Genomic DNA, 16109 nt, shown 5'->3' with positions numbered 1-16109 from the left:
CACACTAACTGATTTTTTCATTTTAGAGATTCAAAGAGGTCAGCAGTTCTTCTTTCTCAGAATTCCATTTTTCTAAAAATAAGTGTTGCTTTGTTAATTAACGATACTTCTATTGATTTTCTAAACATTTATTGAATGGTGGTTCGTACTGCGCTATACGACCTTTTGTCTTTGAGCGAGCGATGTAAGAGCAGAAGAGTTTCCAAACGCCAAGAGGAATTCAAACGTAGGATTCATGTCGAGTTCAAAACGCAAGCTTTACCGTTTAATTCGTAAGTTAAGATTCAAGAAACTAAAAGCTAATGTCAGAAAATGCTACGGAACCATTCACGTTTGAGCCCGACTTGGCTCTAAACTTGGACATCACTGACTTGATCAATCAAGCGCAGGGAAATATGTATGAGTGAAGAAGAAGATACTCCTGTTTTAAGGTTTGGAATTTTGCTGACCCTTCATTTTACTAGTCCTCGTGAAGCTGCTTTCGCAATTGTCAGAAAAGTCAATGATCGAAATCCAACAGTAGCTTATCTAGCCCTGAATGTATGACCCTCAGACATCGTTGCAATCAATACTAATGACCTACATTCTTCTAGCTTCTCGATATTTGTGTGAAAAACTGTGGTTATGCATTTCATTTGCAAATCGCTACCAAAGAGTTCCTCAACGAATTCGTCCGTCGATTTCCTGAAAGGCCTCCCTCTCGTTTAAATAAAATTCAGATTATGATCCTTTCTCTTATTGAAGAATGGCGACGAACCATTTGCCGTACCGATCGTTACAATGAAGACCTAGGTTTCATCCGAGACATGCACAGACTCTTGTCTTACAAAGGTAAAATAAGCAAACTAACCGGTTTGAATGAATGTCATGTGCTTGATTTCTAACATTCTTAGGTTATACATTCCCTGAAATAGCAAAAGATAACCTTGCTGTGTTAAGTCAAAAATCAGTGCTGAAAACTGCTGAAGAACTTGAAAAAGAAGACCGCGATGCCATGTCCGCCAAACTTCAGGAGCACATTCGTCGTGGTACCCCTCACGATCTTATGGAAGCCAACAAACTTATGAAGGTAATGGCCGGTTATGACTCCGAACATAAACGCCGATACAAGGAACATGTCTTGGTCGAGCTCGAAAAGGTAAAGAGAAAAGCCTCCCTTTTTGGTGAAATGCTTAATGAAATAAAAGAATCGGATAAGCTCACCGCGGGTGATTTGTACGAAGAACTTGCTTATTCCCTCAAAGCTGCTGTCATTAAAGTGGACAAGATTTTGGAAGAGTTGGACTCTTCAGATGAATATTACAGTAGCGTTATAGACCTTAAGTCTTTAATTCTCGCTTTACTCAGCCAATATGACCATCTTTTGAAAGGCGACTTTCACTCTGCGCAGCATACATCTTCGAATGCTCATTCTCTCCTTCAATCAACCTCTAACCTTTCTAAGGATGCAAATGAGAATATCGCAACCGATCCGGCTCCCACTCCTGCATCTCAGTCTGCCATGGACTTGCTAATAGACTTAGATGTTGGCTCATCTATACAACCCAACACTTCAAATGCTCAGATACCCTTCGTCCAGAATAGCAGTCCTCTCCATTTGCCTACTGGTATACCAAACTCTGTCGATAGAACTGAAACACCTCCAGCTGTGGGCGCAATTTCTCTGTCTGAAAACTTTTCAAACATGTCTTTATCATCTCACCAAGCAGATCCTTCAGGCACCAACGTTTTGCCTACTACTGTTTTTTCTAATGAACATGTGATGTTCCAATTGGCACCTAAAAAAGTTTGTGATGGAAGATATGTTTTACTTGCTACTTATTCCAATTCCAATTCTTCTAAAAGTATCGAAGACTTACAATCTTTTATTGCTTTACCCAAAAAGTATGCTTTGGAATTAAAACCTCAGTCTGGCACTCGCTTGTCTCCGTTGCAACAAAATGGGATTCATCAGGAAATGTTCGTTTCCAACGTATCTACGGATACTCCTGAATTACCTATGCGGTTTAAGTTTACATACTACGTGAACAACGTCCAAGAAGAACATACGGGACAGTCGACGGTTAAACTGAATTAGAACATTTACCATAGATGTGATATGTGCCCTTGTGGCTTAATGAAAAGAGTCCTGTCATACATTTTTATAAACTTCAACTTCATCTTAGTTTCAGCCATACCTAGTGATAATTTTCATTTGATAAACCATAAATAAACTTTTAATGAACCCATTTACTCCCATTGGATACCAACCCATTCCTTTGCATAGCCAACTTGATACTTATTTAATGGTGGTCTGCAGTCCACAGAACAAGTAGCAACCAAGATTGTAGACCATTCTGCCACCTCATCGTCGAGTACAGATATGGAGTAAGGCATAAGCTGCATTTCAAAGATTCTCGGAGACTTGCAAAGAGAACATACTGGTAAAGTATTAGTGTAAGGATCAGCGTTGTTAAACATTTTTCCAACGGTATCTCTACTAGAAGATAAGAGGGGCTTCCCTCCCCGTTCATAACGCACACACTGAGTAGGGTTATGTGATATAAGATCAGTAAAATTCCGAAAAGCCTTTTCATAGACAGCAGGTGATTTCTCATAAGACTCATTATCCCAATTTCCATACGAGTCCATAGTTTCCTGTATCTTTAAAGAACTTGAACCTTTTTTCATTTCTTTTGCCTTTAATGACTTCGGCAAATATTCTGAGTCAAGAGTCAAAAACATGCCTGGAAATTTGGGAATCATAGGATAATCATATGTAGTAGTGACTTGAGGATGAATTGGCATATTCTGAGCGTCAACATATACTTTATCGGAAGAAGAGTTTTTCGTTTCTGGATTCTTGTTAGCACCAGTAAGTGCCATAGCAGCAAACGAATTCTGCGTTTTAATCAAATGCTTTTCATCCTTAGGCGGATCAGGGCAAGGAGACGACGGCTGAGAAGACAAGGCGAAAGGATTTGGCGAAGAAAAAGAACTAGAGAAGGGATTAGAAGCCTTTGTGGTACTACTAGAGGAAGAGGTAAATGGATTGATTTTTGTTGGTTTTGAAACTTCTTCGGCAGGTGCCTTTTTAGGTGGTTCAGTTTCCTGTTTTGAATATTGGACCACTTGAACACCACGAAGGCAAATGACCGATTTGGACGATCTTCTACAGGCCTGGTCGTGACAAGCCCAAATGTATAACGCGCGTTCTTTGCTTTCATCACCTTCTATGGGTGCATAACACTGAAGCAAAAACCGACAGTAAGAGTTACAATTTCCGCACCGAATATCATCTGGATTTACGGAAACATTTTCCAAAAATACAGGAGAATCACCTAAAAACGTAGAATATTGGTCTGGGGTTTCTTGATCGGAAACATTCACATCTGGCGTACCAAGCCAAACTTTTGTAGTTAACCAATTACGATTCATAAGGCAATTCACGAAAGAAGCAACGAAGAAACGACGAAAAGAAGTGTATGAAAGAAAGTAATAAAAAAATAAAAAGTTACAAAATGACAATGTTCGTAAATTCTCTTTGAGATTTGATTAGTGTCCAAATAATCGTTTCGCGTTATAAAAATTAAGGAAACATGACAAGTACGTTAATATACAAAGAAGGAGAAGAGGATCGTTGAATTGCATTTCTTTGGTTTGCTCAATAACAATTAGCAGAATTGAAACCATGACTGCCAAAAAAAACCGTGATTAAGCATCATTTCTGAAATACACAGAAATAATGTGTTGAGGAACGTTGTAACCCAAGAGTGACAAAGCCCACATAATGAGAAACATGGGTATAGGAATCAACAGAGTGTGTGTATCCTTTAGAAAGGGTAAAGCTGTACATTCATTAGAAAAAAGAGCTCACAATAGATTTTTTTTTAAAAAATAGCACGTACTTTGATATCCGATAAAAGTTAAATAGGTATAGTAGCAAAGGGCAACTAAATAAAGCGAGTTTCCTAAAAATAGAGAAACACTTTTTGTCGGTTAGAGACAAAGACATAGACCTAGACAATAAATACACGTACAAATTTGAGCCGCTGATAATGGGTAAAAGGATCAACTGGAGAATGTATAAAAGTACAAAGACAGGAAAGAAAGAGTTGCAATGAATATCAAAGCAATATTTCCATTCCAATTGATTTTGAAATGAACCAACGGATGCAGATTCCCGATAAATGCCCTTGAGAAGAAACTTTTTTGCGACAAAGTAGTAAATGGAGGAAAGGATGACCCCAACAGCCAGAAAATCGACAAACAGCATGGAACACAAAAGGGAAATGTATCCTTTGAGAGAGCTTTCAAAAAAAAAGGCCCAACAGAATGATGTAAATATAATTAAACTGGAAAACAAGGTGATAAATGAGAGGTCTTCACGTCCATACTGGTTGATAGTTTCTATAGCATGAAGCATTAGTAAACGAAGCCCATGTATTTTCATATGATGTCTTTCGGGCAAAGAGTGTTTTGCATACGTTTCTAGACGCGTGTTAGAAAAAAGCAGATCATTACGACTCGTCCTCATCGAGAAGGGTTCTTAGAGATTACATACTCGTAAATTAATCGATCGATAAACGCGGCGAGGTGCACGAAACAGGTTTGCCATGTCCCATAATGATTGTTCAAGATCCTAAAGATTGAAAAATTAGCAATTTTTCATCACCCGAGAATCCATACCATCTGGGATAATTTGAAAGAACGTAGTTTTTTATGAACTGAAGCAGACATCGTCAAGGACGCAAAATCGGAACTTGCTAGGTTTGTTTACGCTTTATGCAAAGGGACGAACGCCCTTTTGAAGGAAGCCGACTCAAATAGCGAGAGCTACGGTAACGTATGACATCCAAATAACGACATTTACTGAAATAAGTTATATAAAATACCGAAATTGAAGAATAAAAAAAGATACGGCAGAATCAAGTAAACCACGATGAATTCCAAGTAAGTAAACAGCTTTGAACAGTAGCAAAATAAAGGCTACCAAGACATAAAACAAAAACTTGGCTTATCACTACTGCAGTCTGCAGATTTGAAGTTGCCAAAAATAATGACCCCGCCAGGAGTCGAACCTGGAATCTCCTGATCCGTAGTCAGGCGCCTTGACCATTGGGCCACGAGGCCGTTGTTGATAGCACTAATATTGCATACAATATATTCATATTTGTAGTTTAGAAAGGAATGAAAACGAAGCAAAGAGACTTGGAAACTCTTGAAAAAGGGTTCTTCAAACTGGGTCATTACGAGCCTAAAAATTGCTTATGAATTGAAATCGAAATGAATTCTTGTTTGGATACGCTGGGTGAAAGGCAAGTACATACAGACATCACGCTCGACTTCCGTAGTCTACTCACTCAAGCTATACGCTGTCGTTTCGAAACTGCAGGTTGAAAAGAAAACACTCGGGCCTTTTTTGAAATCCGAATGGTCATTATTTCAACCTGCAGTATTGAAACAACCGGAGAGAAGACTGCTTGATATAAAAATGAATTCAAACGGGAAATTCAACTCATCAATGACAACTAAACTGCTTGCGGGTGGAAAATCTGCAATTTCCATTGTCCAAAAATAACTATATTTCTCATTGTGTTCTCAAAGATGCTGACTAAGGAAACATAGGTTACCATCATTTGTTGAGTATACTTTTATTGTAGTGGATATAAGAGTATCTTAGTTGGCAAGCATTTTTACAAGAAAACACAGACTCATATCACCCGTAAAGAGTACAAGGCGCAATAGAAGGATTCCAACGATCAAATACAGCCAGGTTTCCGTATGAACCATCTGAAAAAGAAAACAGACAGAATAGAAAAAATTGGAAGATTGTCCGCCCTTGCCTTCTATAGACAAACAATCCTCTTTACAGGGATTATTTGTTTGTAAGGCTAGTCCAACACCAAAAAGATGGAATCATTATTTTAACCAAAGAATTTTAACCAAAGAATTTTAACCAAAGAATTAAGCTGAGCAATTGATTCAATAGCATGGTATGCCAAGTTTTGTGTATGCAGTATGAGAATTAAGCATCTTTTGAATCATCATTTTCAGTAGGTCGTGATGTCCGATGCTTGGGGAGTCCTTGTGCTGCTTCTTGAATTTGGATGTTGAAGTTTTGAGTTTCCAATTGCTTACGATAATTACATCCTTCCCATGAAACCAAACTCATTCCAAAGTATGTGCCGAATCCCCAATTTAAAGCTTTACTACGAGGTGCTAGACGCCTGTAAGTAATCTAACCGCCAAAAAAAAAATGAAGGAGTGTCATCAAAACACAGACACGTTTCGTAACATGACAAACCATCCCAATTACCTTTCATAAACAAATGGATGCAACCTACACCAAGACCGCAGAGAACACTCGTAATAGCGGATTCTTTAAAGCATGGATGATGAAGCATACGAACGAAATCGTCCGTTCTTAACGACTATTCAAATCAAGTTAGTAAACCTCATACAAATGAATTCTATTTTATTATATTACCTTAAACGCCTGAATAATGCTTCCTTCTTGAGGCTCCTTCTGTTCACTCATGGTGGAAACTGTTGTAGTGGCCGGTGGAAGCCACGAGCTATAGCCAAGGGTGTTCTTTACAACACAAGTTTCGATATAGATTGAATTAAAAAAAGATCCTCTGCTTTAACAAGTTTTTGAAACCTTTTGTAATAAAATAATGATTCAACCAAAACTAAATCAATGGCAAAGAATTTGACAGTTCCTTGTCCATGCTAAGAAACCTTTCAACGACAAGTATTTTACCAATTGTTCCAAGGCAAGATCAAACAATGTTTCCTCAGTCAACCGACCTAAGCTTGACATAAACGCGTATTGATTTATGTCGTTCAAGGCAGTTCCACGACCTTAAACATCCAAATGATAGAGACTCACAATTGAATTTTTTTTTAGGAATACAAAAATGAGATTGAAACGAAACCAAAAAAAAAAAACGAATATTCAGTCTGTTTATTTTCTGAGGGAGCGCGACGCGAACGCGCTCTTCATTTCTTAGTCTTCACACTCACTATGCTACCTTTTTCTTCATTACCATAACAACCATCCCAAAACTTGGCATCTTGGCAAACCTCAAATGCATTTTTGTATAAACTAAGGCGATTCCTATCCATACTTATCAAATTCACAGTACTCTCTTTCACGGTCGTTCCATCTTTCTTATCATTTTTGATATATTCCCAACATTCTTTTTTTTTTAAGCTGCGTTTCATTCATTTTCATTTTCTTCTTTTGTTTTTATTAATAATTATTTATTTCTAATGCCTCCCAAATTCTCTGGTAAGCGTTCCAATCTCCCTCCCAGGTCTTTTCGAAATATTTATAAAAACCCAAATGCCTTTGAGGGTCAGGCAAAAAGATCGGCGGATGAAAATGGACTAAGCGATCCCATGTTCTATGTCAATCGCAAAAATGAAATTGATCGAATCATGGGATTCAACTCCTATGAAGGTGGACCACCTCGTGAAGCTTGGTTAGTGAACGTTCATCCAACCGTTATTGAAAGCCAAAAGCTCAACTCGACACTGAGCGCTGTCGACTTTTACTTCATTGAGGACGACGGTGAAACATTCCGTATTACCATTCCTCATGCTCCATACTTCTACATTGCAGCTCGAGAAGGGAAAGTAACAAATGTAGAAGAGTACATGAAAAAAAATTTTGCTGGGCTTGTAAAATCTATCTCACGAGAATACAAGGATGATTTGAATTTGAAAAACCACATAGTTGGTTACAAAAAACTGTACATGAAATTAACGTTTGACAATTTAACAGATCTTCAGTCAGTTCGGCGCACCCTTATGTCTGCGGTAAAGTCAAATAATGCCAAGGAAGAAGCTTTTAATACCTATGCACCTCTTAATGATTCCAAAGATTTGGTTCTAGACAATGCCTATGATGATCCTATGGACCATATTATGGATCTCCGCGAATTTGATGTGCCATATCATGCTAGAACTCTGATTGATCTTGAGATTCGTGTGGGTATGTGGTATACTGTGTCTTTTCATGAAGGAGAGCCACAAGTTGCCCCTCTTCCCACTCGTATTGAGCGTGCAGAACCAACCATTATGGCGTTTGACATTGAAACTACTAAATTGCCTTTGAAATTCCCAGATAGTTCATTCGACAAAATTATGATGATTTCTTATATGGTAGACGGTCAGGGTTTCTTAATTACGAATCGCGAAATTGTTGGCGAAGATATAGAAGATTTCCACTATACTCCTAAGCCCGACTTTGAAGGACCTTTTATCATATTCAACGAGCAAGACGAATTAAGCTTGTTACATCGATTTTTTAAACATATAAGATCCGCCAGGCCCACCATTATAGTCACCTATAACGGTGATTTTTTCGATTGGCCTTTCGTTGATGCTCGAACTACCTTTCATGGCTTGAATTTAGCAGAAGAAATCGGTTTTAGCAGAGACGCAGAGGACGAATATAAATCATCCTATTGTACCCACATGGACGCTTTTCGTTGGGTAAAAAGGGATAGTTATTTACCACAGGGAAGTCAAGGCTTAAAGGCAGTTACTGTAGCCAAGTTAGGTTATAATCCTATGGAATTAGATCCTGAATTGATGACTATTTATGCTAGTGAGAAAGCTCAGACGTTGGCACAATACTCAGTTTCAGATGCTGTCGCTACTTATTATCTCTATATGAAGTATGTTCATCCTTTCATTTTTTCCCTCTGTAATATTATTCCTCTAAACCCTGACGAGGTTTTGCGAAAGGGAACTGGTACCCTTTGTGAGACATTGCTCACCGTAGAGGCATCTACAAACAATATTATTTTACCCAACAAACACGTGGAGGCACCTCAAAAATTTTTTGACGGACATATGCTTACTAGTGAAACATATGTTGGTGGTCATGTTGAAAGTTTAGAATGTGGTGTCTTTCGTAGTGATATTCCTACTCCGTTTGATATGGATCCTGCTGTCTATCAAGATCTGGTTTCTCAGCTAGATAAAGCATTACAGTTCTCAATTGTAACAGAAAACAAGATTGATATGGACGATATAGAAGACTACGAGGAGGTAAAATCTCAAATTATGTCGAAGTTATCCGACTTACGAGATAAACCTAAGCGATCAGAAAAGCCTAAAATTTATCATCTGGATGTTGCTTCGATGTACCCTAATATCATGATTACGAATCGTTTACAACCTGATTCTGTAAAGGATGAATCCTTTTGTGCTACATGTGATTTCAATGTACCGGATAAAACTTGTGATCGACGAATGGTGTGGGCATGGAGAGGTGAGTTTCACCCTCCTAAAAAAGATGAATATCAGATGATTCTTTCGGCCATGCAGACCGAAAGATTCCCAAGTTTGACATCTTTTGGTCCTTCCAGATCATTTGACGAACTTTCACCCACAGAACGAGCCGAAAAAATACAGAAGCGTCTAGCTGACTATAGTCGAAAAGTTTACCATCGACTTTATGATAATAAAGTCATTGAACGCGAAACAATCATTTGCCAAAAGGAAAATTCGTTTTATATCGATACTGTAAAAGCGTTCAGAGATCGTCGATATGATTTCAAAGGCTTACAGAAAAAGTGGAACAAAATCCTTTCGTCCAGATCAAGTTCTGGTAGTCTTGCTGAATTGGAGGAAGCCAAGAAAATGGTAATTTTGTATGACTCGCTTCAACTTGCCCACAAAGTCATCTTAAATTCTTTCTACGGTTATGTAATGAGAAAGGGATCTCGTTGGTACTCAATTGAGATGGCGGGTATTACTTGTTTGACAGGCGCTACTATTATTCAAATGGCACGCCAAATTGTTGAACGAGCAGGACGTCCCCTCGAATTAGATACCGATGGAATTTGGTGCATTTTACCAGAATCGTTTCCGGAGAATTTTGAGTTTAAGAGGAAGTCCGGCGGAAAAGTGTTTATCTCTTATCCGTGTGTTATGTTGAATCACTTAGTTCATGAGAAATTTACCAATCATCAATACTCATTGCTTAAAAATCCGGACACTTTAGAATACGAAACCACGAGTGAAAATAGTATTTTTTTTGAAGTCGACGGGCCTTATCGGGCAATGATTTTACCAGCTTCTAAAGAAGAAGGTAAAACTTTAAAGAAGCGTTACGCTGTTTTCAATTTTGATGGCAGTTTGGCCGAACTAAAAGGTTTTGAAGTTAAGCGAAGAGGTGAATTAAAGCTTGTCAAGGACTTTCAATCGCAAATCTTCAAGATTTTCTTGAAGGGAGAAACTCTTGAGGAGTGTTACAAAGAAGTTGCATCGGTTGCGGATACATGGCTCGAAGTTCTTTTCACAAAAGGAAAAGACGTAACTGATGACGAACTTTTTGAACTGATTTCTGAAAATCGAAGTATGTCGAAGTCACTTGCAGAATATGGATCACAAAAATCGACATCCATTACTACCGCTAAACGTTTGGCTGATTTTTTGGGTGATCAGATGGTAAAAGACAAGGGTCTTGCTTGTAAGTTTATTATCTCTTCAAGTCCCAAAGGAAGCCCTGTTGCAGAGCGGGCCATTCCTATAGCTATTTTTTCAGCTGAAGAATCCGTCAAAAGGCATTTTTTGCAGCTATGGTTGAAGAACAATAATCTATACAATATTGATATTCGAGATGTCTTAGATTGGAACTATTATATTGAACGCCTAGGTTCAGTAGTCCAAAAGTTAATTAGTATTCCTGCAGCTTTACAAAGGATCGCTAATCCCGTACCTCGAATCCCATTGCCTGACTGGTTGCATAAACGGCTTGCTTCATTGAATTCGGGTTATAAGCAGAAGAAAATTGATTCAATATTTAGCGCTGCTCCTGTACCTCCTACAACTCAGCTTAACGATATTGAAGATTTTGGATCGCAAGGTACAAATCGAACTCCAACTATCGCTCGAGTATCTAAAAGAAAATCCGCTCAACCATCTGGTAATGATACCCAAGTCTCCTTTAGCGAAAAACCCGTATCAATTGCTGAAGGGTACAGTACATGGTTAAAGTACCTAAAGAAAAAATGGAATTACCAAAAACAAGTACGTACTCGAAGACGCCATCTTGTTGGATTTCAATCTAGACAATTTACGAACGTATTTAAATCATCGGCTGAAAGCATGTATCAGAACTTATGGCATATTGTACAAATAAGGAACACTGACAGTCCTGGTGTTTTGCATGCGTGGGTGATTATAAATAATAGGCTGACTTCAGTTCGTTTTAACCTTCAGAGAAAATTATTTATTTGCTTCAAAGACAATAATTTGCCGAATGTTGAGATTGAAGACTGTAAGATTGAAAAAAGCAATGCCATCCTTCCGCATGGCAATGTTTCTGATAAGCTATTCAGTTTGGAAATACCTGAGAAGACTTACTTGAATGAGAAGAATGCTATATCGATGATATTTGCTCATCCATCAGTAGAAGGTATATACGAGACGAAGATAAAGCCTATTGAGCGTGGGATTTTGCACATTGGATGCCACAGAAGATTCAACAATGCACTTTCCGGAGCCTTAGGAAAAGCATTCGAAACAGGGTTCGAACCTGAAATGTTTGTGCACCCTTACGAAAGTGATGTCAAATACCTTGAGGGTGTTGAAATGAATTACATATACGCGTTTCATTGTTCATGGAACCAACGATTTGTATTATGTCTATTTCTCCCTCATTTAGCCAAAGCTGAAGTTGTCGTTTATGACAGTCTTTCGGGTGAGGATACCTCCTTTCCTCAAATAGAAGATCTTTATCATGAATTGCGGCATAAATATACTGATGTACTAAAAGTCTCGGCTATAGAGTATCCTGAAGATATCACTTTTTCGGTTTCATATAGCAAAAACGAAAAGAAAGCATATAAGTTAATTGACGAAAGATTACTGCAGTACCTTTCCGCGAAAACCAAAAACAGTTTGCTAGTCATTGAAACCACCTCTCCCGAAAAGCTTGAAGCAAATCTTAAGCAGTTAGAAGAATTGCCTTACACAATACTCACTCGCCGTGAAACAATGATCCAGTCTCTTTCCTGGAAGCAATACGTTTCCAAGAAAATGATTCAACATTTCCTAGCTGTGGGTGCTTGGATAAATCATCGTATACAACTTTCTAGATACGGAGATATTCCACTTTGTAATTTCGAAAGTGACGAGCTTCAGTATGTCATTGATTTACTATATGCAAGGAAACTCAAGGAACAAAATATAATATTATGGTGGAATAAGGGTCCGATGCCAGATTTGGGTGGTTTAGAGAAGGATGATGTATTACATGTCGCCAGTCCAAATGATTCGCTTGAGGTTAATCGATCGGATGCCTATCCCAATGCCTGTGTAGATGTATCTTTCTCAAATTTAGCTGTTTGCAGTGTCCTCAACTCGGCCTTGATTAATGAGATAGAAGGTGCGAACGATTTGGCTGCCTTGAATGATGGCTTTACCGCGAACGTAACAGATGATTTGGAAGCTCGATTGGGAATGTATGATTCAGTGGGCTTAGCTCATTCCCTTCCTGTACTAAAAGAACTCATAAAAGGTTGGTGGCAGGAAGCCGCAAGTGGAAACACACTAGCTGACTTAATGATTCAACATTTGGCAAGATGGATAAACTCTTCAAAGTCATATTTATATAGCCCACTGTTGGTTAGCCATATACAAGTTGTCATGAAAAAGACATTTTTACAACTGCTTGCCGAAATAAAAAGACTTGGAGCACAAATCGTATACGCCACAACTAATCGAATCATCATAGGAACGTCCAAGACCACTGTTCAAAATGCTATATCTTACACGAAATATATTCTAAAGTCGCTTAAAACTCTTCCCTTGTTTCACTTTCTGGATTTAAATATCCAAGAATATTGGGATTATTTGTTATGGATGGATCCAGTAAATTATGGTGGAAAGATGATTTTACCAGAAACCTTGGCGATTAGTCCCTTACAGGACCCAGAAACTGTTGTATCATGGCATATCAAGAGTCATCTACCTCCTATTGTCCAACCCGAGTTTCAAAATTGGGTAGTTGAGTTTATTGAGGAAGTATATAAACAAAAGTATTTGAAGCAAAACGGAAAGAGCGCTAATATGCGAGTCCGCGAAAATGTTTCTGAAGCTGAAGCCGAACTACAAAGTTTGGGTGCAGGTATTCTTAGTGAAAAGATGATGCCTCCATTAAAAAGGCAAATTATCGCATTACAAAGAAGATTCCAAGAGTTGGGGCTACATGACGAAATTATGGAAAGCTCTCAGTTTCCGAAACTTCCAGGTTCCTTCAAAAAGTTTTCAAATGTCCCGTTAGAATTTATTAAAATGCTGTGTGCTGTCTATGGCTTGGCTGAAAACTTAAGCCTAGAAAATCAATTATTAAAGAAAGTTCTGTTATCTGTACTGCAAGTACGTGAATTTTCTACCATTGCACTCTTTGAGTATCCGAGTCAAAAGCTCAGGTTAGAACAGATTTCCTGTCGACAGTGTGGTATGGGTCATGATTTCGATCTTTGTCTTCATGAGCAATTATGGCCGGAGCGTAATGAGTCTGGAAATTTGAGTTTTCCAACAGGGTGGACATGTCAAGGATGTAATTCACCTTTTGATCGATGGGTATTTGAAGAAACCCTAATTGACAATATTCAACATCAGCTCGTCTTGTACCAAGTACAAGATTTGACCTGTTCAAAATGTAAACGTGTAAAGGAATGGGGCCTCAAGGCGCGTTGTACATGCGGTGGAGAATGGGTGTTAGGAATATCACCCAAAAAATTCCGTGAAACGCTGAGGGTTTATCAAGCAGTGGCCGATTTTTATGAATTTTCGATTCTAAAAGCGACTGCAGAATCGGTAGCTGGCATGTTATAATGTCAGCTATACCAGTTACACTTTTAATTTGGTTTTGAGGATTCGGCATCAATAATATTAATAAGCGCAGGTCGCTTTATTAAATCTTGTTAAAATTAGGATGTATACTTCATTAGAATGTTTATGTGCATAATGCTTAGTGAGGATAAAATATTAAAGGTTTATTAAGCATGAGGATTGTACCACTCTGTATCCAAAAATACATTTTTTTACACAAATATACTTTTAATAAAAATGGATTTTCAAATATTCTGACAAATTTTCATATTTTCTTCAATGTCTTTACCGTGTTGTAACGCGATTTTCACAATTCCCACTATGGTTGAAAGAGTACTAATGCGTGCACGTCCTTTCTTCCAAGCACCAAACGACTAGAATTTGAGTAATTTACAGAATGTCTGCAGGGGCCCCTCAAATTCCGATTATTGGTATGTATATGGTTAAAGAATAGCTTCTAATGAATGTGATATAGTTCTGAAAGAAGGCACTAATGATTCGCAGGGTCGTGGTCAACTGCTCTCGAACATCAATGCTTGTGTCGCTGTCCAAGATACCATTCGGACGACACTTGGACCTTTAGGAGCTGACAAACTGATGGTGAGTGATAGAGGTGAGGTAGTCATTTCGAATGATGGCGCTACTATCATGAAGCTCCTTGATATTGTTCATCCTGCAGCAAAGACTCTTGTGGACGTTGCTCGCGCTCAGGATGCTGAGGTTGGTGACGGTACTACATCTGTAGTTGTCTTTGCTGGTGAATTATTACGGGAAGCCCGTAATTTCGTCGAAGACGGTGTAAGCTCGCACTCAATTATTCGCGGCTATCGTAAAGCTGCTCAGTTGGCAGTCAATAAAATCAAAGAATTGGCTATTCAATTAGATTTATCCGATGAAGCGTATGTACATGATGAACATTGCATAGTGAACGATGGAATTTTTTACGAAACCTTTGAATTTTACCCTTGTTCTGTTATCCTTTTTATTTTAATACTAACCATTACCATATAGAAAATTACGCGATTTATTGATGAAATGCGCTGCTACTGCCATGAGTTCCAAGTTAATTCGTTCTAATACATCTTTCTTTACGAAAATGGTAGTAGATGCAGTTCTTACTTTAGACAGAGAAGACTTAAATGAAGATTTGATCGGTATAAAAAAGGTTCCAGGTGGATCTATGGAAGACTCTCAGTTGGTGAACGGTGTTGCTTTTAAAAAGACTTTTTCATACGCAGGATTTGAGCAACAACCCAAGTATTTTAAAGATCCCAAAATCCTTTGCTTGGATGTCGAACTAGAATTGAAGGCTGAAAAGGATAATGCTGAAGTTCGTGTCGACAAAGTTCAAGAATACCAGAATATTGTGGATGCTGAATGGCGCATTATCTTTGCAAAATTAGAGGCCATTGTGGCCACGGGCGCTAAGGTTATTTTGTCTAGACTTCCAATTGGAGATTTGGCTACTCAGTACTTTGCCGACCGCGATATATTTTGTGCCGGTAGAGTGGCTAACGATGACTTGAACCGTGTTGTTCAAACCGTTGGTGGTTCCATTCAATCAACATGCTCGAATATCGAAGAGCGTCATCTCGGAACTTGCAACACTTTTGAAGAACGCCAGGTTGGTGGTGAGCGTTTCAACTTATTTGAAGGCTGCCCCAAGTCGAAATCTTGCACTCTTATCCTTCGTGGTGGTGCTGACCAATTCATTGCAGAAGTTGAACGCTCTTTACATGATGCTATTATGATTGTCAAGCATGCTTTGAAGAATAACCTTGTTGTTGCAGGTGGTGGTGCCTGTGAAATGGAACTCTCCAAATATCTTCGGGATTATTCTCTAACCATTTCTGGCAAACAGCAGAATTTCATTGGCGCTTTTGCTCGTTCTTTGGAAGTTGTTCCTCGTCAATTGTGTGACAATGCTGGCTTTGATTCAACCGATATTATGAACAAACTTCGAATGATGCATGCTAAAGGCGATAGATGGGCTGGTGTTGATATGGCAAGTGAAGGTGTTGCTAACAATTTTGAAAAGTTTGTGTGGGAACCAAGTTCTGTCAAATCTAATGCTATCATGTCAGCAGCTGAAGCAGCTACTTTGGTTCTTTCTGTCGATGAAACTATAATGAATGAACCTTCCAAACAACCTCAGGGTCCTCCTCAACGTGGTGGTATGCCTCCCGGTGCTGCACAAAGAATTATGCGCGGTAGAGGTCGTGGTATGCCTCGTTGATGTGCTATGTTGATGATTGTTAAAAAGAGAA

The 16109-nt window shown here is 38.6% G+C and overlaps 7 protein-coding genes and 1 non-coding gene across 8 annotated transcripts; 3 read left to right on the top strand and 5 right to left on the bottom strand.

Moving 5' to 3' along the window:
• Positions 1-235: 235 nt before the first annotated feature.
• On the top strand, positions 236-2077 carry gga22 (Golgi localized Arf binding gamma-adaptin-like protein Gga22; the record flags this gene model as incomplete). The annotated part of the gene is made up of 5 exons (XM_056179792.1): positions 236-272; positions 310-397; positions 465-540; positions 594-831; positions 894-2077. The coding sequence occupies 5 exons, from the start codon at positions 236-238 to the stop codon at positions 2075-2077; spliced, it is 1623 nt and encodes a 540-aa protein (XP_056035283.1).
• A 152-nt stretch (positions 2078-2229) lies between these two features.
• trs401 (SSU-rRNA maturation protein Tsr4-like protein 1 Tsr401) lies at positions 2230-3417 on the bottom strand (the record flags this gene model as incomplete). Its single annotated transcript, XM_056179791.1, has 1 exon — positions 2230-3417. The coding sequence occupies one exon, from the start codon at positions 3415-3417 to the stop codon at positions 2230-2232; it is 1188 nt and encodes a 395-aa protein (XP_056036035.1).
• Positions 3418-3693: 276 nt separating this feature from the next.
• mug16 (UNC-50 family protein, implicated in vesicle-mediated transport) lies at positions 3694-4255 on the bottom strand (the record flags this gene model as incomplete). The annotated part of the gene is made up of 3 exons (XM_056179790.1): positions 3694-3827; positions 3888-3967; positions 4020-4255. The coding sequence occupies 3 exons, from the start codon at positions 4253-4255 to the stop codon at positions 3694-3696; spliced, it is 450 nt and encodes a 149-aa protein (XP_056035194.1).
• A 74-nt stretch (positions 4256-4329) lies between these two features.
• On the bottom strand, positions 4330-4719 carry SOMG_00996 (uncharacterized protein; the record flags this gene model as incomplete). The annotated part of the gene is made up of 3 exons (XM_056179789.1): positions 4330-4389; positions 4544-4621; positions 4669-4719. 3 exons carry the CDS (start codon positions 4717-4719, stop codon positions 4330-4332), a joined length of 189 nt encoding a protein of 62 aa, XP_056036026.1.
• Positions 4720-5039: 320 nt separating this feature from the next.
• On the bottom strand, positions 5040-5112 carry SOMG_20053. Its single transcript has one exon. It is a non-coding gene; the product is annotated as a tRNA-Arg (tRNA).
• Positions 5113-6007: 895 nt separating this feature from the next.
• cox20 (cytochrome c oxidase assembly protein Cox20) lies at positions 6008-6520 on the bottom strand (the record flags this gene model as incomplete). The annotated part of the gene is made up of 3 exons (XM_056179788.1): positions 6008-6201; positions 6299-6413; positions 6470-6520. The coding sequence occupies 3 exons, from the start codon at positions 6518-6520 to the stop codon at positions 6008-6010; spliced, it is 360 nt and encodes a 119-aa protein (XP_056036027.1).
• Positions 6521-7257: 737 nt separating this feature from the next.
• Positions 7258-13845, top strand: cdc20 (DNA polymerase epsilon catalytic subunit Pol2; the record flags this gene model as incomplete). Its single annotated transcript, XM_056179787.1, has 1 exon — positions 7258-13845. The coding sequence occupies one exon, from the start codon at positions 7258-7260 to the stop codon at positions 13843-13845; it is 6588 nt and encodes a 2195-aa protein (XP_056035204.1).
• A 394-nt stretch (positions 13846-14239) lies between these two features.
• cct7 (chaperonin-containing T-complex eta subunit Cct7) lies at positions 14240-16078 on the top strand (the record flags this gene model as incomplete). Its single annotated transcript, XM_056179786.1, has 3 exons — positions 14240-14273; positions 14318-14741; positions 14854-16078. The coding sequence occupies 3 exons, from the start codon at positions 14240-14242 to the stop codon at positions 16076-16078; spliced, it is 1683 nt and encodes a 560-aa protein (XP_056035205.1).
• Positions 16079-16109: the final 31 nt, after the last annotated feature.

The sequence above is a fragment of the Schizosaccharomyces osmophilus genome, chromosome 1 (assembly GCF_027921745.1).
Source record: "Schizosaccharomyces osmophilus chromosome 1, complete sequence".
NCBI classification, from domain to species: domain Eukaryota; kingdom Fungi; phylum Ascomycota; class Schizosaccharomycetes; order Schizosaccharomycetales; family Schizosaccharomycetaceae; genus Schizosaccharomyces; species Schizosaccharomyces osmophilus.
Note: the sequence above shows the minus strand (reverse complement) of the source record. Positions and strands in the feature narration are given on the sequence as shown.